Source organism: Lates calcarifer, linkage group LG6, assembly GCF_001640805.2.
Source record: "Lates calcarifer isolate ASB-BC8 linkage group LG6, TLL_Latcal_v3, whole genome shotgun sequence".
Classification (NCBI taxonomy): domain Eukaryota; kingdom Metazoa; phylum Chordata; class Actinopteri; family Centropomidae; genus Lates; species Lates calcarifer.
In genome coordinates this window covers 1,126,903-1,154,376 of record NC_066838.1, presented here as the reverse complement: position 1 = coordinate 1,154,376, position 27,474 = coordinate 1,126,903, and the positions used below count along the sequence as shown (strand labels likewise).

The following is a 27,474-nucleotide window of genomic DNA, read 5'->3' as shown; positions in this document are numbered from 1 at the left end:
TCTTTTACAACAGCCTATGGGGAAATGCTTCTTGGGCCGTAGGAAATTTTTCGTTGCAGTACCGCAAGTGGCCACTCGAAAAAAAATGCTGCGAGGCTGAGCGGCGGCACCGTATCCAGTTCTTATTGTACATCCATGGTTGTTCTAACTTCTTGCTGAACTCTATTGTTTTCCGGCCGACCCTCTGATCGACTTACATGTGAACCAATGAGAGAGCTACCAAATGACGCTCATCCAATCAGCAGCCACTACAGTGTTTTCTGCGGCAAGAACCTCCCCACCAGTGTAGTTACTCCTGTATTGGCGGCTGTGCGGAAAACATGGCGGAAAATTTGAAAGGTAGTGACTTTTTATTTCATTATACGTTTATTTACCATTATTATTTGTCTTAGTCTGGTGCAGTCCCTTGAAACACATCAAATATGCACGCTTCCCTCTATTTCAGATAACATTAACAGAGCGGTGGCATTGTGGTGACTTTAGGAGTGTAAGTTAGTTTTCCGAAGCTGCTTGTGCAGTTTAACCTCGCATCTTTTGTGAGGAAACCATCTACTTGTGATTCCGAGTAACCGCATTTAAGCTTATAAGTGTGCTGCCTAATTTAGGAAGCATTAATGGTTGAGTTTGTGAAGTTAGTTTAGCAGTTTGAATTATGGGGGCAGGCTGTTGTGGTTTAGCGGGCAAAACTACCCGACAAGCTCCACGCGCCATGCAGCGCCACGTAAATGTTTAAATGGCATTTAATGTGGTTTTTTTTGCTAATACGTACTTCATTGTCATTTATATGGCGCCATATTGTAACATATTCTATCTCACGAAATTTTGCTGAGTAAATGCAAGGAACGGTTTCTTTCAGAGAGCCAAAAGATTTCTTGTGGATTTACACAACTGTTCCTGTTCTAGGCACTGCTTAGTTCAGTAATCTTTCTGCTTTTAACATGCTTTAGACTGTCTTGGTGTCATCCTCGAGTTCTGTGTTTGGCGGTTGAAGGAGGAATTATCAGATTGTAAGCTGCCTCTTGTTGAGATAAAATGCTCTTCACTGGGTTATATGCATGCCGAATTAAGTCATGCATCCAATGTCGTATCTATCAGATCATGTTACATCTTTGCATATTTAGCTATGAGCAGTGCCAGTTTAAATCACATGTCTTTTAAGTGAAATCTGCCGTAGCCTCAGTGCGTTTGACACTAACTAGTTAAAGAGAATTGGTGTGTCAGATTGCAGGGTGCCTTGTAAGATGTCCTGGGATGAGCTGGAAGCCCTGTGTCGCAGAAAGGGGCTTCACTGTAAACAGCTTGGGGTAAACAAAGCCAATGTCAATGAGTATGAGGTGGAATTCCTCTGTGACTACAAGAAGACTAAGGTATAGTATCAGTATTATAACACATGTCTGCTTACTACTATCTACTTATCTATGATAGATTGCAAGTGTTAGGAAGTATGTATTATATAATCAATATACTGTCAAGTGACTTCAGGTTACTGTTATTCTGATTCTGATAAACACTGTGGGTGAATCTAGCATTTTCACAATTGCTAGGGGATACATGGAGGAGCAGTCAAAACAGCAGTGAACTTAATTTACAAAATTCAAAAGATTGTAATGAATTGTGCTAGGTTTCAGCTACTGATATATAAGGAGCAGTGATTATATTTACATTTTGAACACAGTCATGATGTGACCGCAATGTTACCAAATTTGGGTAGTAAAACATTTTTAAATGACATGGGCACAAGTTAACTAAAAACAGTAATGCATGTTAATTAAGAGCTAGAATGAATGATATCTGTCAAACACAACAAATAATCTCTAAACAAGTTAGTTTAGTTAATTTAGAAAGTGAAACAAATCGAACATACCAAGATACATTTTGAATCATCCATTGGGTTAAAAAAGTATCTAGAGTTAATATAGGGGTACTGTGATGTGTGTTTTTTTGTCTGTTGTGAACGCCAGCGGCAGCGCGTTAACTGCACTATGCAGGTCAATGGTGACACACGTAGGTGCTCACCCAGTGTAGGAATGGCTTGTTGTCTTTTCCAATGTGTACATTAATCTGGAGCTTGTAGCTATGGTAGCACAATCACAGCACGTTTTTTTAACTGTTATTTGCCGAATTAAATGTAATGTTCCTGGGCAAGTGGTTACCATGATGGTGCCAGTGATCTTGAAAAGCCACTGGCCCAGCTTAATGCCATCCCCTGCACGGCAGCAGAATTTTAATACTTTCCCACAGCAACTTCCCTTTTCAGTGACACATACAGAAATTAAAATGGCTGTACAGAAACAAACACTGTCTCAAACAAAAGCTCAGAGGCAAATTGGAAATGTATTGTAAGCCCAGTATATATTTTAAACTGTGATACTATGAGAGTTAACAATTTAACATTGTTCCTAATAATAGGGTTAATGTACCTTGAGACAGTATTTTAAAAAATACATTTTAAAACGTTGTTATACTGTGGTATCAATCCTTTCAATATTTCTGCTGCGGCTGTGCAAATTGATACATAGCAAGCAGGACTACTTTTTGATGATAGAAGATTTCAATCTGATTTTTGTATGAATTTGCTTAAATACCTTGTATTATTGTGCATTAGATTTTCCATAAAGTGTTCAATATCATGGTAAAAAGTTATGTAGGATGTTATCCACATTGCTTACCTTAGGCCTAAGATATTTAAGTTATAAACCACTTATGTTGTTATAGCATCATTACTTCTATAGTCCTATCACACATTGCAGAAGCAGCACTTTATCTTTTTCTGAAAGAAAACTAACTCATCTACATGTGTAGGGGTGGAAATTTTTGGGAGGCATGGAGAGATAAATGCTTTTGAGGTTTTAGACTGTTTGACTAACAGGCAGAGAAAGAGAGTAGCTGCTGAATTCGTTGGAGGAAACAAGAAAACGAGCACTCTAATTGGTATTAGATAATAAAAAAATAATGATTTTGTCCATACATTAGCATAGCATTTGTTGTCAGTGTTGACATGGTAAAGGATGTATATGTTAAAAATTGGACAAAAAATCCTGCCTGCTCCCTAATTGAATTTATGTATTTCAGGAGGAAGAGTTCTATCTGGTAAAGTGGAGGGGGTTCCCAGAGTTGGAGAATACCTGGGAACCCAAGAGGAACCTCAGATGCCCCAAACTGATGAAACAGTTCCACTTGGACCTTGATGAGGAGTTGAGGCGCCACAAGAGACGCTCCATCCCTAAAAAGCTAGATAAGGAAGTTTCCTCAATCCTTGTCCAGAAAGCCAAACTACGTCAGAGTCTGCAGCGCTGGGAGGCCCATTTGAATCATACTCGTAACCACCCAGGTCGCATTTTTGTCAAGAATGAAGTGGACCTTGAGGGCCCCCCAAGAAACTTCACCTACATCAACAACTATGAAGTAGGTCAGGGCATCGTGTTAGATGAGATGGCTGTGGGTTGTGAGTGTAAGGACTGTTTAGAGGAGCCAATGAATGGCTGCTGTCCTGGAGCCTCCTTGCACCGAATGGCCTATAATGATAAGGGGCAGATCCGGATCCGTCCGGGACAGCCCATATATGAGTGTAATTCCCGATGCAGCTGTGGTCCTGATTGTCCCAACAGAGTGGTGCAGAAGGGCATTCAGTTCGACCTGTGCATCTTTAAGACAGAGAATGGTAGAGGATGGGGTGTCCGCACACTGCAGCATATCAAGAAGAACACATTTGTCATGGAGTACGTTGGAGAGGTAAGAGCTGGTTAAAGACAGAAGGGGGCTGTTAAACTGTGTTTAATATCCTATCAATAATTTAAGCTTAGCAATGCAATAATGTTTTGACAGAGTCAGGACACAATTGCAGCCAGCAGATGGCACCTGCTTAAGGCATAAGTAATACTGAAAGATGTTTGTAATATTATTTGTCCATGCTTATTAATGATGGAAAGGCACTTGAAATGCCTTTTTAATATATACAGAACAACACTAACAAAAATGAATCCTTGCTGACGCAGTCAACAAAAACCGAACCCACAGAGTTAAAGGTAGGATTTATCACATGGCTTTTCAGGTAGATTGCATAGTGGTTAGATTTTTTTCTAGTCAGTTGGGATTTGTTGATGCCACCTCTGTTCTTTATATTAATAGTGCTCAACATCAGTTGAGTGAGAATTGATGTGATTTAATCAATCATTATTGTTGTGTCATATCCATAAATGACATATTACATTAAAGCACTGGTTTCAAGCAATGTCCTGTTGTGTTTCACCCAGATCATCACAACAGATGAAGCAGAGAGGAGGGGTCAGGTGTATGACCGTCAAGGTTCTACATACCTGTTCGACCTGGACTATGTGGAGGATGTGTACACAGTGGATGCAACTCACCTAGGCAACATCTCCCACTTTGTCAACCACAGTGTGAGTGTCTTCAAACTGTGTATAGAATATACTACAGGCAGCTAAGTTGAAACATCAGTGTCTGTTGGCAGGGCTAAGCACTGTATTGAGATCTATGTAGCGGTGAGCGTCTCAGTCATTGCTGTCTTTAAAACAGGGCTGCTTTCTGCTTTAGTATTGCCTGTTATAACATTAGGTCATTTTTGAGACACAATCAATAATCAGGTATATGACTTGTGAATAAATGGAAGTAGAAGTCAAGTCAATGGCAGAAAGTACTAGGGATGGGACAATATATGATTGTATTGCTTGCGTTGTGATCAAAAACCCGTGCAATAAGTTGATCGCAGTGAATTTCCATCATCTGAATAATTGTGAATGGTGATAATCGTTAATATCCTCATGACTGACTTACAGAAAAGCTAGCTAGCATCTAGCTTGCCCACTTACAGTCCTGTTCTGATTTATACTGAATTGCCACAAGGGGGAGCTGCATCTTTCTAGTCATTCCAAAATACTAAGCCTGTCACCATGGCTGCAGGCTTAGCTTGCCTATTGTATCCCCAGCAAAAGAAAGTCAAATTAGATGAAAACAAAGAACAAAGCACTCCAGGTAAAAATAACTAATGTTACTGTCATTTACTTAATGTAGCAAGTGCTGGTTTGGTTATACTAATATTGACGTTTATCTAAATGTTTGTTACATTATGATGCTGTTTTAGTCACCAGTGAATTAAGCTAACGTTAGCCTGGTAACATTGCGGTCTCCAGCGAATTGACTGCAGTTCACTACAGATTTTGTAAAGCAGTGATACTAATGGCATTCTGAGTCACACCACAGAAAAAAGTGCTTGGGGTAATCGGGGTGCGTGATTGGTTTGATGGCACAGCTAGCTAGCAGTATTTGTAATAGTTGAGTGGGAGGAGCGCTAAAGCAGCTCTGCTATTTATAACGGTCACAGTCACAGTCTCAAGGGCAGGGTTATGCTGAGTGGTGATTCCAGTGCAAGCCACCATTTCAGACCCACTCATAAAAACACAGACTTTAACTGTAGCATTAATTTGACCACTGCTCCCATAAGGAGCAGTTCAAATCAATTAGAACATTAATATTTGACAGAAAATCCATCTTCTCATTTGACGTAGCCTATTGTATTTATTTTTGTAATTTTTTATTTCTTACCAAAATGTAATGTAAAGTGATTTCAGTTGTTGCTATTTTAAAACCTATTTTAATGATTATCATGATAATATTGTTAATTGCAGTTATTTTGGCCTTAATAATCGTGACAGGAAATTTTCATATGTCCCATGCCTAGAACGTACTATAGTCCCTTTTCTGTATTGGATTGAGTGTTTGTGTTAATGATATGTAATATTGGAGACAATATTCAGAGTATGTTACGTGTAGTAAGTGGAGACTTACTTACTTAGAGCCAGCTGATAACCAACTGTATAGATAAAGGTTATCCAGAATGACCAGTGCAGTCACAATGACTCAGTGAAACCAGATAACCTCAAGAGAGCCAGACTAAATGGGACTTGCTTCATAGTACAGGCCTCTGGAAGCTTAGACTTAGGCTGTGTTCGAAACCGCATACTAACGTACTGTCTACTACATACTCAAACAGTATATACTGTATACTGCCTACTAAATGAGCGTTTAAGTAGGTGGCCATTCACACTGAAGCATACTACCAGTATCCCAGAATGCATTTCACACCACCGGCGGCAACAGCAACAACTGGCGGCGATTTAAAGCAAAGATTTTTCATGTTTATTGATAATTTTTCTGTCCTTTTAGTACATTGATTATTTTTTTTAGGCGACAATATTGCCATCTAAATTTATAATTTGTATTTAGTTTGTGTTATAAACACCTGTTCATAAATCTGCTCCTGAAGTTTTCGGAGATTTGGGGAGAGCCGCTGGCTGGCCTACCTTGTTTACCAGCGTTATCCTGGGTCCCAGGCTTCAGTTATGCCTCTTTCCAGCCACGGAGACGACGGAGGCGATCGGCTCTTCGTCTGCGGTATATTATCCAGATATACATCAATTCTGGATTTCCCTCAGAAGTATTAAAACACAGTCAAGTTTCAGTCATATTGCTAGCTCCCAGTAAATTAATGTGATGTGAACTGCTAAGATTGGGGGAAAGTAAGAAAAAAGAAAGAAAAGAAAAAGGTCTCTTTCATTAAAATCAGTTATTATTATTACTATTATTATTATGATTCTTATGTATTGCTTATAAGAAGGTCCGCCATTGTACGCAGTCTGACGGAAAGCAATGCATTGTGGGGCAGTTGAGTATGTTGAGTAAGCTCACGGTGCATACTCTGAAATTCTTGCCGATTTAGTATACATCCGGGCATTTCTCGTGTACACAAAATTCGCATACTATGCAGTGTGAACACACTACATACTAACTTTGACGTCAGACCTAGTATGAATAGTACGTTAGTATGCGGTTTCGAACACAGCCTTAAACTTAGACAGACTTTATTGATCCCTTCTGGGATGACTCCCTCAGGGAAAAAACATAATTGCCTGGAGCTGGAAAAACTTGACCCTGAAAATATAATGGTACCTGATATAGGACAGGCCATATCTTAAAGAGTACGGCCCAGACCTGCTCTATATGAAAAGTGCCTTCAGTTAACTTCTGTTGTGTCGCTATATAAATAAATTGGATTGAACTGAATTGAATATTTGGCGGTAGTAGATAGATAAGTGGTATTTGATCAAGTCTGTAATTTCCTTGTGTCTATTGGAGGCTTGTCAGGTATAGTAATAAACTGTGTAAGGTTCTAAGGCTGACCCCTAAATATTGACTATTGGATACATTAGTCAGGACTACCCTGATCTGACTCACAGAATGTCAGAGGACGAGTCGTTACTCTTTTTTTTCAGCTGCCTCAGAATTCACACACACAGAGCACTGCAGGAGCAACAGAGTGACAGGCTGTAAACTTTACAACCACATCTTGTCTTAAAGTGACCAAACCACAAAACTAACTGAGGAGTTAGATACTTGATGAAAACAGAGGGCAGAGTGACAGTGTGATGCAGGCAGTGTGACTCGCTCTGATTTGCTCCAATATCAGGTGAGTTCTACCTGCCTGCTGACAGCTGCATGCCCGCCGCAAGAAACTGACTAATTGTTTTTCGTCACGAGCACAGTGCCACAGTGTTTTCTTCTGGATTCATTTTGCCGTTTTAGTTTTAATTAATAACACAACGTCTGGCCTCACTGTCATTAGCCGCTGTCACTCACTCGCTCTCGCCGGGTTTAATTTGAGTTTCTGCTGCTCTTAATCACGTGGTGCAATGGCACATTGTCATTGGCTGAGGGAGATAGGAGTGTTCGTTTTGATGCAGCGGGTGTCTGATGAAAACTCAGCAGATTTAAAAATGAGATCGCAGAGAGCTCTGAATCGAGATTGTGATTTTGATACGATTAATCATGTAGCTCTAAGCTTGTTGTGCATTTTGAAACAATATAATGATTGTCACTGCGTAGCAGCAGCCAGCAGGAGGCACAGTTAATATTTAATGGAGAAAACCAAAGTGTCTTTGAGCTGTTGTAGAAATCAAAGGTAAATATGAAGAAACCAAGGTGAAGTTTGGTGACTGAGCATTTTGTGAAGGAATAACGAAGCTCATTGTAAACATTGCAATGCCGTGTGTAACTACAACACAGCAATGACCCCAATGATGTACCATTTGAACAATGTAACCAGAATATTGCATTCCATCACGACACACCATCACCAGGCTCATAGAAACTCTACAAAGAATTAAAGCAGGGGCTGTTTTTTGTTTTGCTTTCTGTTAGTTTCACTTTAAATGCTTGATGGAAGAGGATTGTTTTTGGTCTCTAATTTCCTCTTGGAATAAAGATTTCATTAAGGATATACACTTTGTTTAGAAGCCTATTTTCTTCTAAAGGCATTTTCAGAAAAAAACTGATGGGTACCAGTATTTGACAATTGGTTGTTAATTTTCATGATGATTGATCCAGGAAATTTCCTCAAATGGCCATCCTTAGCGTGAATGCATGTGTGTGAATGGGAAGCTCAAAACTGATTTCTTTTGTTGTTCATTGATATTTTAAAGCATAGTTGGAGTGTGGTTGAAAAGCTCCTAACCCATGTTGTGTTGTTTTTGCAGTGTAGCCCCAACCTGCAGGTATTCAATGTGTTCATTGACAACATTGATGAGAGGCTCCCAAGAATCGCATTGTTTTCAACACGGGCTATTCGGGCAGGAGAGGAGCTCACCTTTGACTACAAGATGCAAAGTAAGTGTCATTTACTCAGCAGATTTGAAACCTTTATTTTCATTTAAACTTTGGCACAAAATGGGCTTTAGATAAGCTTTAAGGGACAATCAAAGGGGTGAAGTTCAGAATCTAGCCCTCTGTTATCATCAGTATTCTTAGAGAGCTGGCAGGTGACAGGTGGACATTAGGGCTGTACCTGACACAAAAACACACAAACACACACGCACACCTTGAATGGCACAGAGAGAGGGCTGTTAAAGAAACTAGGATTTTTTTTCAATTTTCCAAATTTAATGTTAGCTAGTTAAATTTACCTTTCTTTCTCTTCTGTTTTCTTTTTCTGTTCTTTCTCTGTCTTATTTGTCTTACTTCATAGAGAAGTGGAACTAATGTATATTGTTCTGTTTCTGCCAAGTGCCACATCTCTGCTGCATCTCGCTCTGTATGGTGTAAACAAAAGACTGAACAGACGTCAATAAAAAGAAGCAAATTACGGCATTATGTTATTGTTTTAGTAGTTTCACTATCAAGTTTAACGTTTAATAAGAGCCTGGCACAGAAAAACAAGGCATCTTTTGATACTGGGTAGTATCGAAGCATTTCGGTCGGTGCCATAAAAGAACCGAAGTTCGGTACCCAGCCCTAATTATGACGTTATAACTAATCAACTTAAATTGGCTTGATTAAGCTACTTCAAAAAGTAATTAAAATGCCCATCCCTAACACAGATATAGTAATGATAACCTGCTTCTTTCTGTGGTTAGTCAACAAGTGCAACACAATGTTGACATGTCCTTAGCTGGGCCTACTACTGCACCTATTTTAATGGATTATTATTGGCTAAATTAAAGCCAATCAAAATCCAGTCCTTTCTTTACTGAACTATGTTTTGTCACCATGGCTTTCTAGTGAAGTACTGCTGTGGAAGCATGTTGCTGCATATGTGAGTGTTATTAGTTAAAAGTAGTTAAAAGTAAGGTATGTGAGATTTGGCAGGATACACCTGTGTCAGACACATCTTAAATTATTTAGATAAATCTAATGATGAAATCTGAATCAAATAACATTCAGTTCCCCTTTCTCTGTACAGGCTTGAATATCTAGGATAAATACTCTTTTGCGAGGCTGTGTGTAAGTGGTTGTGGGAAAAGACACATTTTTTCCATTTACTATGGAAATGGTAATGGTTACAAGGGCAGCAGATTTTTTTCTCTTTTTAAATTTTGAGTGGACTTCTAAGATTAATTTAACACTAAATCTACTTTTACTACACTTTCTTACACCATTACATTCACCATGCTGTCACCAGTTGTCTACATGGAGGGGTGATGAGTTTGTTAAGGTGCTGTGTTCAAGCAGTTAACTTGGTGTTTAACAGTCAATAAGAGCTGACCTTTCAACTGAACCCTGTCAAATCCAGCTTCTGTTTGCTTCCAGTTGATCCAGTTGACACAGAAAGCACCAAAATGGACTCCAGCTTTAGTCTAGCAGGACTCCCCAGCTCTCCGAAGAAGAGGATTCGAGTGGAGTGCCGGTGTGGATCAGACTCTTGTCGAAAATACCTGTTCTAAAAAGGGAACATAACACCGTTATTTGTGTAAAGATGTGGAAAATTGTACAGATTTTTAAAAGAAGTTTTATTTTTTATTCTCTTCATGAAAAATTAAATCTACCACCAGCGTATGAACATGACACACTTTTCCCAAGATGAGACAAACAAACAAACAAAAGAGTTTCATGATTTTATGATTTAAATTGAAGACTGCATCAGTGGGTCATTTATGTACTTATGTCTCTCGCCGTCCACTTTAAATGGCAATATCAGTAAAAATAGGCAAATGATCTGGCCTTTATAGTAGTGCAGTACAAGAATCAACTGCCATTTACTTTTGAGTAACAGTCAGTATGTTTCCAACCTGCCTGATAGTCTGGCTGCTGCTTGTTGACCTCTGTGTTCTTTTCTCAGCTGTTAACATGCTGAGTGTAGTGCCGTAACTGGTAGAATTGATGAGCAAAAGTGAGACCTGTTTGACCTCTGTTTGTTACCTTGTTATTTTTAACTTTATTTTGTTACTTCCATCTAAAGAAATGGTCATACAGTTTCACAAAAGGCTGTGGACAAACAGTCAACATATTCTAATACTGATCCAACTGAGACGAGGCCTGTAACAGACTTTCATTCTTGTACTGCAGTGTGTAGGTTCTGTCTTACCTTGTCATCACCATACACACCTCCTCAGACACTGCCATCCTTTCACTAACAGTAGTGGTGGAGAAAGGTTGGGGCATCACAAAATTTCAACTTTCAGGACGTGTTTTACTTCTTCATTTTCGCTGTTTGGGAAATTCTTTTGAGTTAAAGGCTTCAGTTATTGATAATGGTGAACTGATCCTTTAAGTTAGTCACTTTTGTGACTGTAAAGTATGTGTTTGTGGTCAAATAGCTGTGTATTTTACTGTGCATATTTAAAGATTTTAGGTACCAGTACTTTTTTTTATTAATGTGTCATAGGTGGAGAACAAAAACAATGTAAATAAATGGTTCTAAGGTTAACTGATGCCTTCATGTTTCCCTTGTTGTAGTTTTACTAAATTTGACATGGGCTGGATAGGGCTGTGTGTATGTTTTAATCCTCACTTTTGAAGTATGCAACACATGTTACCACTAGATGGTACCACTAGCCTTTACTGACTGCAGTGTTGAACAGAAAATGTTTTGAGTTTCATCGCCTTTTATTTTAATAACCTCTGTTTCTCTAACACCCCCACCCCCATACATCTGCTTTAGATCAGAAAAATATATTAGCTACTTACACAATACTCCTTTTATAAAAAAAAAAAAGAAATAAATCTATTGTCAAGTTTTCCAGTTTTAAAATGTAGAGGGTCGAACACCAGAGTTGAATGAAGGCATGAAACAAATGAATTTGAAGCAAGTGAATCATGATTCCAAATGCGGGGAATTCTATATGAGTTTGCAGACCAATCAGCCTTCTATACTGTGTTTACTACATATGGCACTTATTCATGTTGGTTTTGCACCTACCCCAAAACATGTCTCTTTTTGTTCTTCACTTTTCATTCCAAAGTCTACATTAAGAAGCAGAGCTACATTCATGTAGTTTAAGATCCCTGTGGGTGTGTTGTAAGACTTCGCTTGGAATGATAATTCATGTCTGAATGTTTTTCCATAATAACCACCTAGTTAAAAGTTCCTCACATGACATTTCCGTCTTCACTGAAAAATCCAGAGTATGTTAATGTTGTTCAGTTGAACAGGACACAGGATGTCTCCTACTTCACTGTTAACTCCATCATCAGTCTGTGCCACCGTCATGACACCAAAGTCTGGCCTAGTTCTGTGAGTGCAGCTCTGAGAGCTTGTAGGTCAGAGTGGTGTAAAAGCCAACCATCTCACCACGAGAATGTCTGTCTCACCTTGTGTGGCAGGGATTGCTTTGGATTTGCTGGATTTGTGGAGGATCAGGACTCCAACCGGAGACACACAGGTGGTTGATGCCACTGAAAGGTGGATAAGTCAGCCAGATGGCCAGTGTCTGGGTCAAAAGAAGATTGATAATGCTCTCAGAAACAGTCTGGAGCGCGTTGTGACTCTGATTACCTGACTGACTGATGTGCTGTCTGATATCTGTGTCCAGGTAGTGATGGGAAAACCTGAAAAGGTTTAAGGATAGATTTCACTTTTTTTTTATTTTTTCTTAATGTAATACGCATGCCTATATGGGAAGCAGAGGACTCTGGTGTCTGAAATCCCTTCCTACTGCCAGGTGGAAGAGATGGGGAACAAAATGCACTGTCCCTGTTCTATGTAAAATGTGTGCTAAAAGTTCAGCTAATATGAGGCTTGGGCAGTCTGAATTATTTAAATCAACTTTACAGGCTCACAGTGTCACAGCCCACATCTGTGAAAAACTCACTCTAGTCTCTGCATGTGTGTGCTCTACAGACAACACATTTTTTACATGACAAATTTACAAGTTAAATGATTATAAACCTTCGCCTGTACCATATGTGGTCGTAAGTTGTAGCTGACAATTTCCAAATACTGCATGATGTACAAGTTTAGATTTTTAGATGTTTTTTTTCTGTGTGTTCTGGCCAGTCATTGGTTATCATACACTTATGAAAATCTGCACATTCTAGACTTTAGCCTCACTGCTTCTTGCAAATTTTCCCACCTGCCTCCAGCAGTACAGTTGCTTCAAATTGCGATATAAGCAGAAGCATGGGAATGTCAGTTTGTGTGAACTGTAAATATGGATATTGGAACTACTTTCTGTCAGACAAACAGTCCTCTGGAAAACTGTTGACAATGTGTTCTGTGTATAAAAACAGGAGGCTGGAGACAGATTTTGTTAGAGCTGTGAATGCCATGGACAAAACTGCATTCATAGCTGGATACCACCAGTTAGGTGAGTTTTTTATGTTTGGGTGAACTGGCCCTTTAAGTTAGTGCTGCCCCAACATATTTAACCATATCATCATCATCATCATCATCATTCAGCTTCCAAAACAGGATGTTCAATGCATATTCTTTACAAATGTATATATATATATATTTAATTGAGATAGAACCACGCCCAGGTAATTATAATAATGTCCTGATCATTTCAAATGAAATTTATTTTTATTACAAAACCGACAAACAAAAATCTTAAATTGTCAGGTACATGCATAATAGCTCAACCATTTTGAAAAATAATACAGAACAAAGGGAAACAAGAGCATCTGTCTCCATGATTTGAAGAAATTCCTTTCACATCCTTCAAACCTTTTGGTATCTTTTATGTGTGATATCTGACTTCATGATGCACTGAGATAAGATTTTGTCTTTTAACCTATTTTAAGGTTGAAATGAAAGACTTTCCAGAGAATTCATAGGCCTGGCGCCCTCTCTAAGACACTCAAAGATACAACCAACGACTGATTTGGACAGTCACTCGTCAAATTGGTATCTGACTCATTTACTGCTGGGGCCCAGTCCCACTGCCAGTCATGACAGCAAAAAGAATCAAACCCAGTTCTGTTTAATTAAAACTGAATTATTACAACTGCTAGACCCAACTCTGTTTAACTTCTGTAAACAAGCAAGCTTACATTTTTGACTTTGCTGACCTAATTGAGGACAATCATGCTGCAGAGCCCAGGATGGAGGGAGTGTCATAATTCTACTTTCTTGTGTACAAGTTATTATCAAGATAAGAAAATACCATCTTTCAGGATTTAGGGAGTTCCATACTAGCTTGTTCAGTTTTATAAAATCATTCTGTCTGAATAAAACCTGCAGTGAAAAGGACCATCAGATACTTTGTGATACAGTATCAAGCAGATTGCTGTTGTGACAGGTAGCCTCTGGTGCTGCTTAATAAGTGCAACAAAATAAGGTAGCAGAGGCAGACTTTGAGACAAAAGACAAACATTATAAGATAATAACAGTTAATTATTAGTTGGGGTTTATTTCTTTTTGTAATTTGAGCAGTCATGTCTATCGGTTACTTCTTAGATCTGGGAACACGCCAACAGTGAAAGTCTGGAAAGAAGAAGCACAAGTGGATGATCAGACAGGTTGGAAACCAACAGTTGACCCAGATTACCTACACCACCTTATTTGGATTTCAAAGTGAGCAATCATCTATCCGAAATGTAAGTAAGAGTCCCTCATTAAACAGGAAAACTCAGCACAAGGTTGAAAGCAGGAAGCAGGAAGTGAATGTTTACAACAGACAGTTTGGGTCATAATTTTACTGTTTGCTTCTATTTTCTTTTCCAAATATGTTAGGCTAATAAACTGCTGCTTTGTTTCCGACCTGTCTGATAATCTGCCTGCTGGTCTTCGTTGACCCCTCAGACTGTGATGTCATTGTGTTGACAGGTCTCTGCAGTTCAGTGCTTTTAGAGAAACTGAATATTTTGGTGTTACCCTGCTGATTTGATGTCAGTCAAACTGCCAAGTGTTTTGTGCAATTTTTGGTTATTTATCATCATGAAAATTGTAGTTTGAAATATTTCAATTTTTATGTATTAGTTCTTCAATGAAACATTCAGAAAGATGCTAGTGTATGCAATCATATTTGGCCTGTCCAGATGCTTTTTTTTTTTTTTTTTTTTTTTTTTTTTAACCTTCATTGTCCCTAAATATGTACAAAAGAAATCCACTCCAATTAATAATCATCTATTACATGATTTAAAAAAGGGGACATAGTAAACTTCATTGGTTTGAAAACATTCAAATCTTTGTATCAGAAAACAGGTGAACATGAGAAATACTGAGGAAGCATTTGCAGGAATGATATCTTCAAAATGCAATATGTAGCCGTTCAGTATTTTCTGTCTCGCTTTCCTTTGTCATCCATGTAACCATTATCTTACACATGCACACATTCATACCTGCCAATAGCAACACATACATACACTTACGCACACTCGCACACAGTCACAGTAAAAATGCAATGATCAGGAACTCTTCTGTTGCATTTCAAAGTTAGTTTGCTGTCAATATAATACACACTAAATAGTACAGAGGTCACAGTAAATTTACAAAAGATAATTAGCCTGAGGCAACTAAAAAAGCACTGTCAGGCCTCTCCAGGACCAACTGTGAATCCATACTTTTTCTCAGGCTTTGTCTCAGAAATGAAAACAGACCAGTCAGAAACAAAAAAGACCAGTCATTTTTCCTCCATTCCCCAGGATGATACCAGAGAGGAAAACAACTGAGAAAAGCAGTTCCACAAAAATCCAGAGCATAGTTCACTCACATCATCAATCTACAATAGAAAAGTCACTTCTACCACTGAGAATGTTTTTTTTTTTTCCCCATCAACTGTCCATGACCACAGTCCCTCCAGGTTTTGATGGGAAGTGCAACAAGTCTTCCAAATGTCACTAGTGTACACAGTGCTCTGTTTCCTCTTTTTGAATGACTTCAGCGCATACAGAAGAGACACATTTCTCTACTCTTTGTTGCATTGGTTTGACGGTTTTATGGAGTAAGGCCATAATTCTGAAAATGAAAATAAGATTAGCAATTCTCTGTGACATGCTTTTATTGGCTGTGTCAGAAATGCCACAGCAGAGATAATGGGGCACCTCTAACCCCAAAACACACTATTCTCCCTTAGTCTTAGGGACTGTATTACATTTTCAGACATTCACTGACAAATTACAATCTGTGTGCCCTGTACTTTACTTCCACCTAAACTCCATTTCAAGTTACAAATCATTCTCAGAGATAAACAAGAAACAAGCACAGTCAATTGATTTATCTAGATTTGTGCAAAAATAAAGCAGTAGATGTGCATCCTCATCCCATCTGTACTGTGGGTGAAATAATGATGATGATTTAAATCTAATTTAATTCCTTAACTCTTGATAGATTGTTAGATGATAGATAGTTAGTTAAAGCCACCACTGCTCCACTTTGTGATGTGAGCAGCATAGTTGTAATGTTTACCTTTGTCCTCATAAATTTAATGAGAAATTTAAGTTTTGATTTGTGTCACAATTGATTGGGCTTTCAATCAGTCTGATATAGCAAGGTAAATTTTTGACTTTGTCTCATATCTCTGACCTAAAAACATCTTGGAAAAGTCGATTTGATTTAGTGTTTCACTATTTTGATTTCAAAAGTCCTAAAGTGGACAGAAATGGGCTTCTACTGTATACCAACAGGTTACTGTGAATGGGTAAAGCTCATTTTAAATCAGTAACATCAAGATACATATGTGATCAAACCTAGACTAAGCGTAGAGTTGACAGGAAATTAATGTGAGTGAGGAGGCTTCTAAAACTCCTGTCTGCTGCAGGGGAGACAGTCTGGCCTGTGCTTTGGTTGCGTATTTCACATTTCACTTGATATCTGCTGTTGTTCACATGGAGAAAATGAGGCTTTTAAAGAAACTGTGATCGAAGAGCTAAATACCGTGATCAGTGCCCAGTTACATAGTCCCTCATCTGTCCTCAGTAAAAACTGCTTTACAGATGTAATGTATGATTTGTCCTTTAGGAAACATCCTGTGCCAGTTCGGTTTTGTTTGTAGGTTTATTTCAAGCCTGAAAAGCATGAGTGAGTGAAGACAACAAAAGGCTTTAGGGTTTTATCACCTCCTTTTGTCCTGTAGACTTTCTCATGTGTTTTATTCCATGCCAAATTCTTTCTTCAGATACATTACATCTACTTTGCAATGTTTGTTTTGCTTTGGCTTATTAATCTAACATGTTTGTCCTTCTCAGTCCAGTGCAGTCAGTCAGTAATAACAACAATATCAGCTGGGACTGGCAATCAAGATCTGATTCCTGCTGGACTGTTAGAAATCACTCTATGTCCAAAATCACCCCCTCATTCACTCACTTGTACATAATGATCATGCCATAGTTACTCTGGTGAATAAGTAAATTAAGATTTCACACAGGACACATTTATGACACACAAATTTGTTTGGCGGACCAGCAGAAAACTATCTCGACATTGCTGATCTAAAACAGCAGACTGTCACAGACCATCAGCTCTGTGTTACCATCCAAATGTATATAACCCTAAACTGCTCTGCCAACATTTTGTGTGAATTATGAACATATGTGCGACATGATATCATGTCGCACATATGTTGCATGCATCTATACTTTACTGATTTTTATAACTGGATACAGCATGCTGTCTGACATTTCCTACTGAATAGGAGAAAGAAAACTGTAGCTTTCTTTCTCCTGCTTCACAAACTTCAGAAGAGAAGTGACTGGAACAATTTTTTTTTTTTTTTGTGCCATAGGCATAAAAAGACAAAGTTAGTAAAAAAAATAAAAATAAATAAATAAATAAAATGATTTGTTGAATATTAATTTCGATCCAATAGGGCATACATTATAAACTTCTTAATATTTAGACATTAGAAAGAGCATAAAGTAAATACAGTGCACTAAGTAGCCGATGGGAAGTGATTTCCAACACATCCTCAGTCATCTTTTCAACCACTTCTGGTTCAATGCAATGGTTAGGTAAGAAAAATGTAACTTTCCACAATAAACATTTTATGCAACTGGGCACTGTGTTCAGATTCACATCATAGGTTATCTGCTGTTAACTCTACTTAACTGAGCTAGTCAGGTTTTATCTTTTGTCTTTAAGTGGTACACAGAAAATAATAGCACACATAGTAGTCGAATGTCTGCAGCCACCTGGAAAATTGTAGTTAGCATCAATAAGTAACAGACTGAGACAGAGTAGACAGGGGTAACTGGTCAACAAAGATTAAATCAAAGAAAATACGTCATCATAGTTATAAAAGCTGGTGCACAGCACTTGTTGGAAGTTCCTGACACTAATGTTTTTGCCTCAGACAAAAGAACCAGCAATATGTTCCTTGTTCAGTGAAGGCTATTCATAGGAGCACTTATATTTCACGACAAACGTGAGATAAGTTTAAACTATTTAACTGGTCACTAAGTCAAAGAACCCCAGCACATGTTTTTGAGGCTGCCTTTGTTTCTTCTACTAAATTCAAGTTTCAATTCTCAATTCCTCAAAGACCTAACATATTTAATTTTGAAGAATGAGTGTGACATATTGTATTTCATAACTAAAACGATTCCCAACTTTAAAACTGACTTCATACATAACAGACTATACAAACTTTACCATGATTTTTTGTGTCTCTACATGGGTAAATAAAAGAACAAAGAGAGACTGTCTTTGGATAGAGTGTTGTGTCCAAAAATCCAAATGTTAAGCTCACAGATCCTTGGAATTATTTTGTATAAGTAATGTTGTCAAGTGCTAAAAAGTAAATACTAATAAAAAGGTGCAGTTAGGGGTCGCCCCTGTGGGTAGTGGGTTAAGATGCCAACCATGAACGGCAGTGTTCCCAGTTTAACTCTGGCCGTGACTCTTTGTTGCATCTCTTTACCTCATTTCCTCTCCGCTGTCTCTATACAAATAACATTATCTGGCTTGTCAAACTAAGTATGTTAGGAAAATTTAGATTGAGACTAGGAAAGTTGCTTCTTTGCTTCCCTTAGGATTCTTTATGTCACCAGAACACCTCAAACATTCTTGTCAATCCATTTTTTAACATTCTTTATGAAGCAGCTTATACAATTTGTTGGTGGCTATTTGACTGGCTTGGCTTCCACAATGACTGTGTCATTATTTGCATCTTTTGCTGTTAATGTATTTTTCTCTATTATTCAAAAGTCATGACTCCATGTACGTTGTTTTGTGTGAAAAGGGTTGGTAGACTGAATACATGCTTATCATTCCAGTGTTTTTACCATTACACTCACAAGTTTACACCCACTACTTAGAAGTAGCTTGCATTGAATCAAACACCACAATAACTCGACCAAACACTCCCACAACACATCTGTTGGTTTGATGATTTTTCTCCATGTTTAGATCATCATCTCTGCTTACATGACGCAATAAGGCTCTCGTGGCAGATGAGGTTTAGTCCTGCAGCAGGCTGGTAGATGGGAAAGGAGCCCTTTCTTCAAGTCTTTGTTTAGGAAGAAACAGACAATAGGGTTGACCCCGGCTTGAGCGAAACTCATCCACACGGTGGTGGAGAGGTACCGATGTGGTATTGTGCAAGCCTTGACAAACACCCTCCAGTAGCAAGCCACTATATAGGGAGACCAGAGCACCAGGAACAGCAGGGTGATCACATAGAACATCCTGCCAAGCTGCTTCTCCGCTTTGAACTCCTCCATACCCAACAGGCGCCGGTTCTGGTTGTGCAAGTTCTGCCGGATTCCCAGCAAAGTGGGCGGCATTGGGCCCCTGCCAAAGCCTGCAATCCAGTTGGCTGCTGCTTGACCAGTAGCCCCAGGCCCGTGGAAGGTCCAGTTCTGACTGATGGCCGGCACCATCTGGACCGGCTTCATTTTGCGGTGTTTGTATTCAAAGAGGAGTAACTTCATGTATACAACATGTGTAGCAAGAATCAGCACGGCCAGCATTAACATGAAGCCTAATGTATCATTAGCTTTGAAGTAGCGATGCTCAAAGATGCACTGGTCCTCCTCACGAATGAATTTGTAGGTACCCACATCAAAAACAGGTGGGAAAGCCATTGCTACAGACAGCGTCCACACCATGCACACCACTGCCACACATGTCCAGAATGTCATGCGCTTTGAATAAAAGCGATGGTGTGCAATGGCCATGTAGCGTGTTACGCTGATACAGAATAGCATGAAAGCGGCATGGAAGCAGAAGAGCACTGCCATGAAGGCCACTACCTTGCAGCTCAGCACACTGTAGGTCCAGGCTGAACCATTCTTTATAGACACCAGCACAAAGGGGAAGCAGATGGCTGAGCGAATGGTGTCGGCCAGGCACAGGTCCAGCAGGAAATAATAAGGTGCCTTGTGCAAGGCCTGGTCCCGCAGCACAAGCAGTGATACCACCAAGTTGCCCACTAGGCTAATGCAGATGATCAGCCCAAGAAGCACCAGTTTGATATAGGTAGAGATAGCCGAGGAAGGACTCTCTGCTACCATACCTCCTGCAGTGGCCACCACTGCTGCCATGGCCCCAGCAGGACCTTCGATGCTCTCGTTTCCATTTGCCATCCTGAATGCCCCCCCACCCATACCACCTTTTCTTCAGGTACCAAAGCCACCCCTCCCCCACCACCTCCTCCGTCTGCTAGTTGTTCCTTCGTCCTCGTGGTTGCTTCCTTTTTGCAGTTCACAAGGAACAGGAACACCTTAATCCACATTGCCCCATTTCGAGAAGGGTCCCTTTGTTGGTGTATTATGTTGTCTCACCTCCTAATCCTGTCCAGGAACCTGAAAATAATTGGAAAAGACAAAGAATTAGGATTTTGGATTGGTAAGTCTATTATTTAAACTGTCAACTGAGTCAGACCAACTCAAAATGTGGTCTTAAGCAGTTTGTTGTTAGTGTAAAATCAAAGCAGATTATCCACAGGAGTGTCTGATAGTAGACAGTACATGTGATTTTACATTGAATTCAGAAGATGCTATTAAATTCATCTGCTGATCATAAACTGTGCGTGTAGAAAACAATCTTCTATCTGTATGACCAATGTACACTCTCCAAGCACTGTATTAGGAATACCACACTAATACTTTGGCCTACCCTTGCTTTCTTTAATTCTTTGTTGCATGGATTCAACAGGGTGTTGGAAACAGTCCTTTGAGATTCTGCTCCATGTTAACATGATTTCATCACGTCATTTCTGCATGCTGCCAATCTCACATTCTTCAACATCTCAAAGATATTCTATTGGATTCAGATCTGGTGAATGGTGAGGCCACTGAGGTTTACTGAGCTTCAGTGGCCTTCAGTGGGACATTGCCATGTTCATGAAACCAATTTGGGACAACTTTTGTTTGGTGACATGGAGAACTATCATGCTGGAAGTAGTTGGATGGTTATTTGGTTCATCTTTGCCATCGGCGGACGTGCCCACATTCATTAAATAAAAAATTCTGATTTGTTAAATACTGCTTCCATCCATCTATTATCTATACCGCCTATCCTTTGATTCGTCAGACCAGACTGCATTAAGGGGGGCTGGAGCTTATTAGCCTGGACTGTTGATTCAAGATAGGAGATTCATGCTGCTGATGCTAAATTCTGACCCTATCATCTACATGCCTCAGCAGGAATCCAGATTCGTCAGACCAGACTATATTTTTCCAGTCCTCAGCTGTCCAGTTTTGGTGAGGCTGTGCCCACTGCAGCCTCAGATTTCTGTTCATGGCTGACTGGAGTGGAACCTGATGTGGTCTTCTGCTGTTGTAGCCCATCTACCTCAGGAGATCAACAGTTTCAGAAATATTCAAAGTGGGAACCATGCCGTGGTCAGAGTCACTAAGATGACATTTTTCCCCACTCTGATGTTTGATGTGAACATCAATTGCATTGCACTGTTGCTTGGTGGACTGGATAATTGCACAAATAAGCAGATGTACCCGTGTTCCACAGTGCTCACTGAGTGTATATATTTATGCAAGATAATCTTAACCATGACAACTCATATACATGACTATGAGTGCAGATTTTCCAAATACATCAGAATGTGCTGAGGGTTTACTTCACTAAAAAGTGGGTGACGTGCAATAAGAAGATAAATCACATCAGGTTCAGTAAAGGGTGACATTACGTGCTTCCAGTCATCAGAATCTGATTTTCCCATGTGACCACTGAAAATGTCAGTGAATAAAAAATTGTATTTCTACATTTTGAATTTATATTATCTCTCTCTCTCTCACACACATACACACACCCACACACACGTAGACACACATATTTTATAGATAAGGCTAGTGATCACATGAAGCATGTTACTTGGCCATTCAAAGTAACATACCTATTTTTCATTTTACAATATTCTCTGTTACTTGAGCTCCACATAAACATGAATAAATGCAGTGGCAGGAAAGAGGAGGATGTGAAAATTAAAGTAAAACTAAAAGACCTCAAAAATGTTTTAAGGAGTACTAGCACAAAGTTCCTTATCAATAAGCAGGTTGTGTATGAGCCAATCCTTGTTGTCTGAGCAGCTTCTGTTTCTATCACACCTGTCATCAATGATGTGTTTTACCTCCGCAAGAACCCAGGAGCACACATTGAGCAGGGACAGTAAAATCATAGTACACTTTCTTATGTGAATGAACTACTACATAAAATGTATTGCCTGTTACAACCTTGTGAACCTTTCCAGGAACCCTTTTAAAAACAACTAACAAAATCTAACTTATCAGGTTAGCCCAGCCTCTGCCCCCAGAAAGTCTTTTGTCTGAGGGTAGTACCTTGTTGCAATATTTCAGGGATACTTCACAACTATGACATGAGCTGAGAACAACTGCAACCATTCAAGCCACAGTTGTGTTCATTTCCACCTAAAGAAAGTAAGTCCAATATTCACCGTCCTCTAGGCTTAACTTACTTACTCTAACTTACATGTCAACACATCAGTGATAACTGAACAAATTGATTAAGTTCATGAAAATGTGATTAAAAGCTCTGAAGCAAATAAGTAATTGGCCCTTGAGCAAAGACGTTTTACTAAATGCCATTTGTGTTTTTGTCTGGATACTGCTGGTCTTAGGTGTGTAGCAAGACAGGAACAAAAACAGATTTTCTCATTTCCCCGGTGGTATTTGTACATCCCATATGATCCACAGACAGACTGTTTTTTATTTTTAAAACACTCATAAAACCAATGTCCTCTGTCATTCTGTCAGTGGCTTGAGTTTAGTGCTAATTAGCAAATGTTAGCATGCAAACAGACTAAGATGGTGAGCGTGATAAACATTACCTGCATTATGAGTATGCTAGCATACTGATGTTAGCATTTAGCTCAAAGCACCTCTGTGCTTAAGCACAGCTTCACACAGCTCCTTCTGTGGCTGTAGTGTTATTTGGATGAGCCAACCCTTTAAGACCAAAGGAAAGGTTGAAACATTTCTGCCTACATATAAAAAGAGATGAAACCAACATGAATGAATGTTGGTGTTGCCTTTTCAAGATACACAACATATGTCTGAGTGAATCATTTCATAAATCATTATGTTGGCATTACAGTTAAAGAACAGAATCACATCAGCTGTTGTTCAAGGTGGGGGAGGGTCTCGGTAAAAATGTATTTTGAAAAAAGCAAACCTGAGGAAGTCAGCTGATGTTTGTTTAAAGTGAAAACACTGAAAGATGAATGAAAAACAGGATGTGATCAACAACAAAGATGTTTGGCAAATCACTATCAAATTTAATATATCAATTACACTTCAACTGTTTTTATCAGGTCATTTTTGGAGTTGCAGCCCTCATAGCTCCACAGGCTGGGGGCTATGGGGGACTGATAGGCTGTGTGTCTTTAAGGAGGGGCTTTGTGAAGCTGGAAGTTGGTTGGCGGCGGAGGGCAGAGTCACTGTCAGGAACTGGGTAGCAACAGCAGCCCAATACCTCTGGCTTGATGTCGGTGGGAGGAGGCAACAAAGCTCAGTGGATGAGATGTAGACAGAGTTGGTCTCTGACAGCAGGGCACAACATCAGGCCTCCTCACACATGGAGCATACAGGTCTGGTGAAGACTGGAAAGCCACCAGCTGCTGCAGCCCAGTATTAAGGAACCTAGATTGCTTAAAATCATCTGCCACATAAAAATACTGGCCTGTATTCCTTCAGGAGGTGGCGCTATGTTCTCTAGAGGGAACATTACACCAAATGATATTAAATCACTTGACTGTCCCAGTGCTGAGCAAGGCCCTTGAGCTGGTGGAAATCCTGTACTATTTATGATCAACACAACACAGCGTCACATTGACCACTGCATGCTGCTGTGATGCATCAAATATTAGGATCTGCTCTGCATACTGCGGCCGCTCATTAGATGATCACCCTGTAGAGGCTGAGGCAGACAAAAGACACCAGTTTCCGTGAGCTGCGATAGTCTGGGCCTACAGGAGGCTGCTAGACATATGCTTAACGCTGGGATAAATGGCATGCAGGAATGCAGAGGCAGTCAGCATGATATTCTGAGAGCAATACAAAATGGTAGTCGTGTTGCTTACCTGTTGTGGACTGCTTGTCCTCCAGACTCTAGCAGGCAAGCCGTCTGTTGCAGTCAACATGAAATACAGGCTACAGCGATCCACCTGGCTGTTCCCAAAGAAAAATGACTGACCGGAAACAATTCGGTTAGTTAAATAAGAAAGACAGCAGTATTGGCAACTGTGTCAGTGGTCCAAGTCTTTTAAAGAGGTTTTTGGGAGAGCCTGTTGCGGACTCCTTTTAAAAGACAAAGGCTTTAGAGAAGCCAAAGCTGCGTTTCCTCTTTTTTCTTGTGCATGTCATGTCTCCGTGTTTACCACAGACGCTCGTGCCAGTAGATCCCAGGTCCCAGTGACAGCACAGAATGTGGGCTCATCACTGTTCACATTGGTTTACTGGTGTGTCTGCTGTCAATCCGTATCTCCAGTCTTGATTTTATACACCGCAGGCAGTAGTATCCTGTAGTAGCATCTGTGATCGTTTCTTGGAGCTGCCTCCAGCTGACGCCCTGTGGAGCATCTCCTGGCCGTAGTTTTCAGAAACCCTGTCGATCCGCCGCCGCACTTCCTTTTGCATTGTTCCAGTTAAACCGGGGAAAATCTCATGTTTGCTCATGAAGCAGTCCAAGGGCCTCTGATCAGAAAACTGTCTGTTCGCTAGCTAACGTACTGAGGCCAGAAAGCCCCGGGCAGGCAGGTCTGGGCTGCGGGACGACACCGACGCAAATCCCCATTCTGTCCCGCAGCCCATTAGCGGCCAAGCATCTCACAAACAGGCGGATATGAGGGATTGAGGATGGAAATGTCCTAAATGCGACCGTGTCGCTGGAAGGTGGAGGCGCGGCTGTGACCGGGGCAGGGAAGCTGATGTTGGGAAGGTGTCGGGAATAAGCGCAGCATCCAGTGGTCGGAACAGGCAACCCCTGCTGGTATCGGCAGTGATTTTAATCCTGTCTGAATGTAGCTTGGACAGGTGCGGCCCAAAGGTTTTTGGAGGATGTGGGCAGTAACCTCGACCACTACCCCCCACCAGAAAACATTTGCATACATTGTTTTGTCATATGTCCATATGAGACCTGTTTCATATACTAACCTAGGTATGAAAATTATGAAGGTAAACCTGAAGAGATTAAGAAGCTTCAGATTATTTTCTTTTTTTCTGTTGACAGCAGTGTCAGCCAGTCCACCACTTTGGTCCAGAGTGAAGTAACTCAGCAACCATGTATTGCAATTTTGTACAGATATTCATGTCCCTGTGATGCCTATTCATTGCGGTGACACCCTGACTTCTCACCTGCACCGTGAGGTTGGATTGGATGGATTGAACTTTGGTTCACACAGTACAATACACAGTACAGTTCCCATCAGCACTTGCAAGAACTTTGGTGATCCTCAGACTTTTCATTTAGCACCATCATCAGGTCACAATTTATTTTTCCATTTATGACTATATTCCTGCAAAACTAACATCCCCAGCAGCCTCAGCTGTAGTTTGTTTATAATTGGCAAGCACACTAATTTACTTGGTTATGATGATGGTGAATATGGTTAACACTGTACCTGCTTTACATCAACATGTATTGTTATTGTATTAGCATTTTAGCATGCTAAGCTCAGCATTTAGCACCACCATCAAAGCACAACTATTACTAAGTACAGCCTTTCTGAATGGTTAACATGGCTGTAGACAGTCAGTGTTGTTTTTAAGTAACTGGAACAATTCCAGCAAAATATGAACAGAAAGAAAAGCTAATAACATGTTTATTCAGAAGGACAGCACAGTGCCTTGAGTTAGAGAGCTGTACTTTGCACCAGCACAAATGATGTGACTGCCAGATGGAGGCACTGACTACTAACCACATCCTTCAACCCTGTACTTAACATATAGACTTGAGATTGACAGTGGTTTTCTTATCTCACATGCATAAAATGTTAAATTGTTCCTTTCTTTTGAATTTCTATCTGTATGCATCCTTACAGTGCTGTACATTTCTTTTCTATCCTGTCTTAATGCCTGTATGTAATAAATCTGAAAATCATGAGGGGAAAAAAAAGAATAGAATGAAAGAATGTAAAAAAGGATAATGAACACTGTTTTTGATAATGAGATAGCTGCAGTGGGGATCCATGTATTCTAATAGCAGTCATGTAGGGTAGTCAGATCTGAGTCTGCAGCCCACTGGGCTGAAGTTAGCAGAGGTCACTGGAACATGTGGCAGTGGTGATGACATGAAAAGCTTCACAGTATGGCCTGGATCACTGCCCTCATCATGACCAGTCATTTTTTGTGTGTTTTTGTGTAGTGGGGGTTTATGCCTCAACAGCTGTCTGCTCTGCTGGAGGCTGGACGCTGCAAAATGCTTACCACAGCTACTTTGTTCTTGGAATAAAACAAATGTAGTGTTCTGCACAATCTGTGCTTACATCATTATTTGAAGTATGCAGTGGCTATGTAGGAGAGATACCTGTTGAGAAGATAGAAAACAGTGTATTCTGGATGAACTAAAATGTAGAATATTGTATTGATTTCATGTCTTGTGCAATCTGAAGCATGGTTTTAATGAAACAATGAGGACCCTGGACTGACTGAACAGCAAAAACAGACAACAGCAGACCAATGCACACAGCATACTATGGGAAGAGGTTTACAGTCATTGGCTAGGAGTCACTAGACAGATCAGAAAGATCAAGGACAACACTGACATTTCACACCAGAGACCATCTCTGAGCAGAGACAGGAGTCACCATTTCCCTCATCTTTTTATGCAACCAACTCTTCACGTGACTGTAATTTTAGACTTATTATGGGACACTGATGACAACTGAGTCAGCTCCATTCACTGAAGAGCAAATCTGTACACAGCAAAATTGCCAGTATTTCATTTTCACAACTTATTTTAACACTTGATTTATCAAAACTAACACCTCTAGAGTAAATTCCTGAAAGTGTATGGATGGTGTTGATTTTGGTCGTTGCCGGTATGTCCACACAGCTGGCATGGTGATGCCAGAGTATGAAAAATTCTATAATGTTACTGTTTAAGACCTGTACTGGTGTACTCCACCTCTTACTCAGTAGGGATTAGCTCCAGTGGCCCAGCGACCCTCAAGGACAAGCAGTATAGCTAATGGATGGTGATGGTAAATGGACTGCACTTATATAGCACTTACGCTAGTCATATCAACTGCTCAAAGTGCTTAACATTACAAGTCACATTCACCCATTTACACACACATTCACATTCATACAGCACTTCCTCTGCATAGATACAGT

The 27,474-nt window shown here is 39.9% G+C and overlaps 2 protein-coding genes across 3 annotated transcripts; one reads left to right on the top strand and one right to left on the bottom strand.

Moving 5' to 3' along the window:
- Positions 1-248: 248 nt before the first annotated feature.
- On the top strand, positions 249-11,215 carry LOC108900517 (histone-lysine N-methyltransferase SUV39H1). Of its 2 annotated transcripts, none has more exons than XM_018701616.2 (6): positions 249-339; positions 1,222-1,367; positions 3,073-3,732; positions 4,254-4,400; positions 8,550-8,679; positions 10,099-11,215. In XM_018701616.2, the coding sequence occupies exons 1-6, from the start codon at positions 321-323 to the stop codon at positions 10,230-10,232; spliced, it is 1,236 nt and encodes a 411-aa protein (XP_018557132.1). In that variant the 5' UTR covers positions 249-320; the 3' UTR covers positions 10,233-11,215. The 2 variants fall into 2 exon arrangements, with proteins under 2 accessions (XP_018557132.1, XP_050926966.1); XM_051071009.1 differs by lacking the exon at positions 249-339 and adding an exon at positions 413-1,007.
- Positions 11,216-13,287: 2,072 nt separating this feature from the next.
- gpr173 (G protein-coupled receptor 173) lies at positions 13,288-25,184 on the bottom strand. Its single transcript, XM_018701614.2, has 2 exons — positions 24,222-25,184; positions 13,288-20,469 (listed from the first exon to the last, which is right to left on the bottom strand). The coding sequence occupies exon 2, from the start codon at positions 20,269-20,271 to the stop codon at positions 19,087-19,089; it is 1,185 nt and encodes a 394-aa protein (XP_018557130.1). The 5' UTR covers positions 20,272-20,469; positions 24,222-25,184; the 3' UTR covers positions 13,288-19,086.
- Positions 25,185-27,474: the final 2,290 nt, after the last annotated feature.

Coding starts and splice junctions, on each gene's coding strand:
- LOC108900517 (XM_018701616.2), top strand. Junction 3,733..4,253: donor TCATGGAGTACGTTGGAGAG/GTAAGAGCTGGT, acceptor TGTTTCACCCAG/ATCATCACAACAGATGAAGC. Junction 4,401..8,549: donor CCCACTTTGTCAACCACAGT/GTGAGTGTCTTC, acceptor TTGTTTTTGCAG/TGTAGCCCCAACCTGCAGGT.
- gpr173 (XM_018701614.2), bottom strand. CDS start 20,271: ATGGGTGGGGGGGCATTCAGGATGGCAAATGGAAACGAGAGCATCGAA.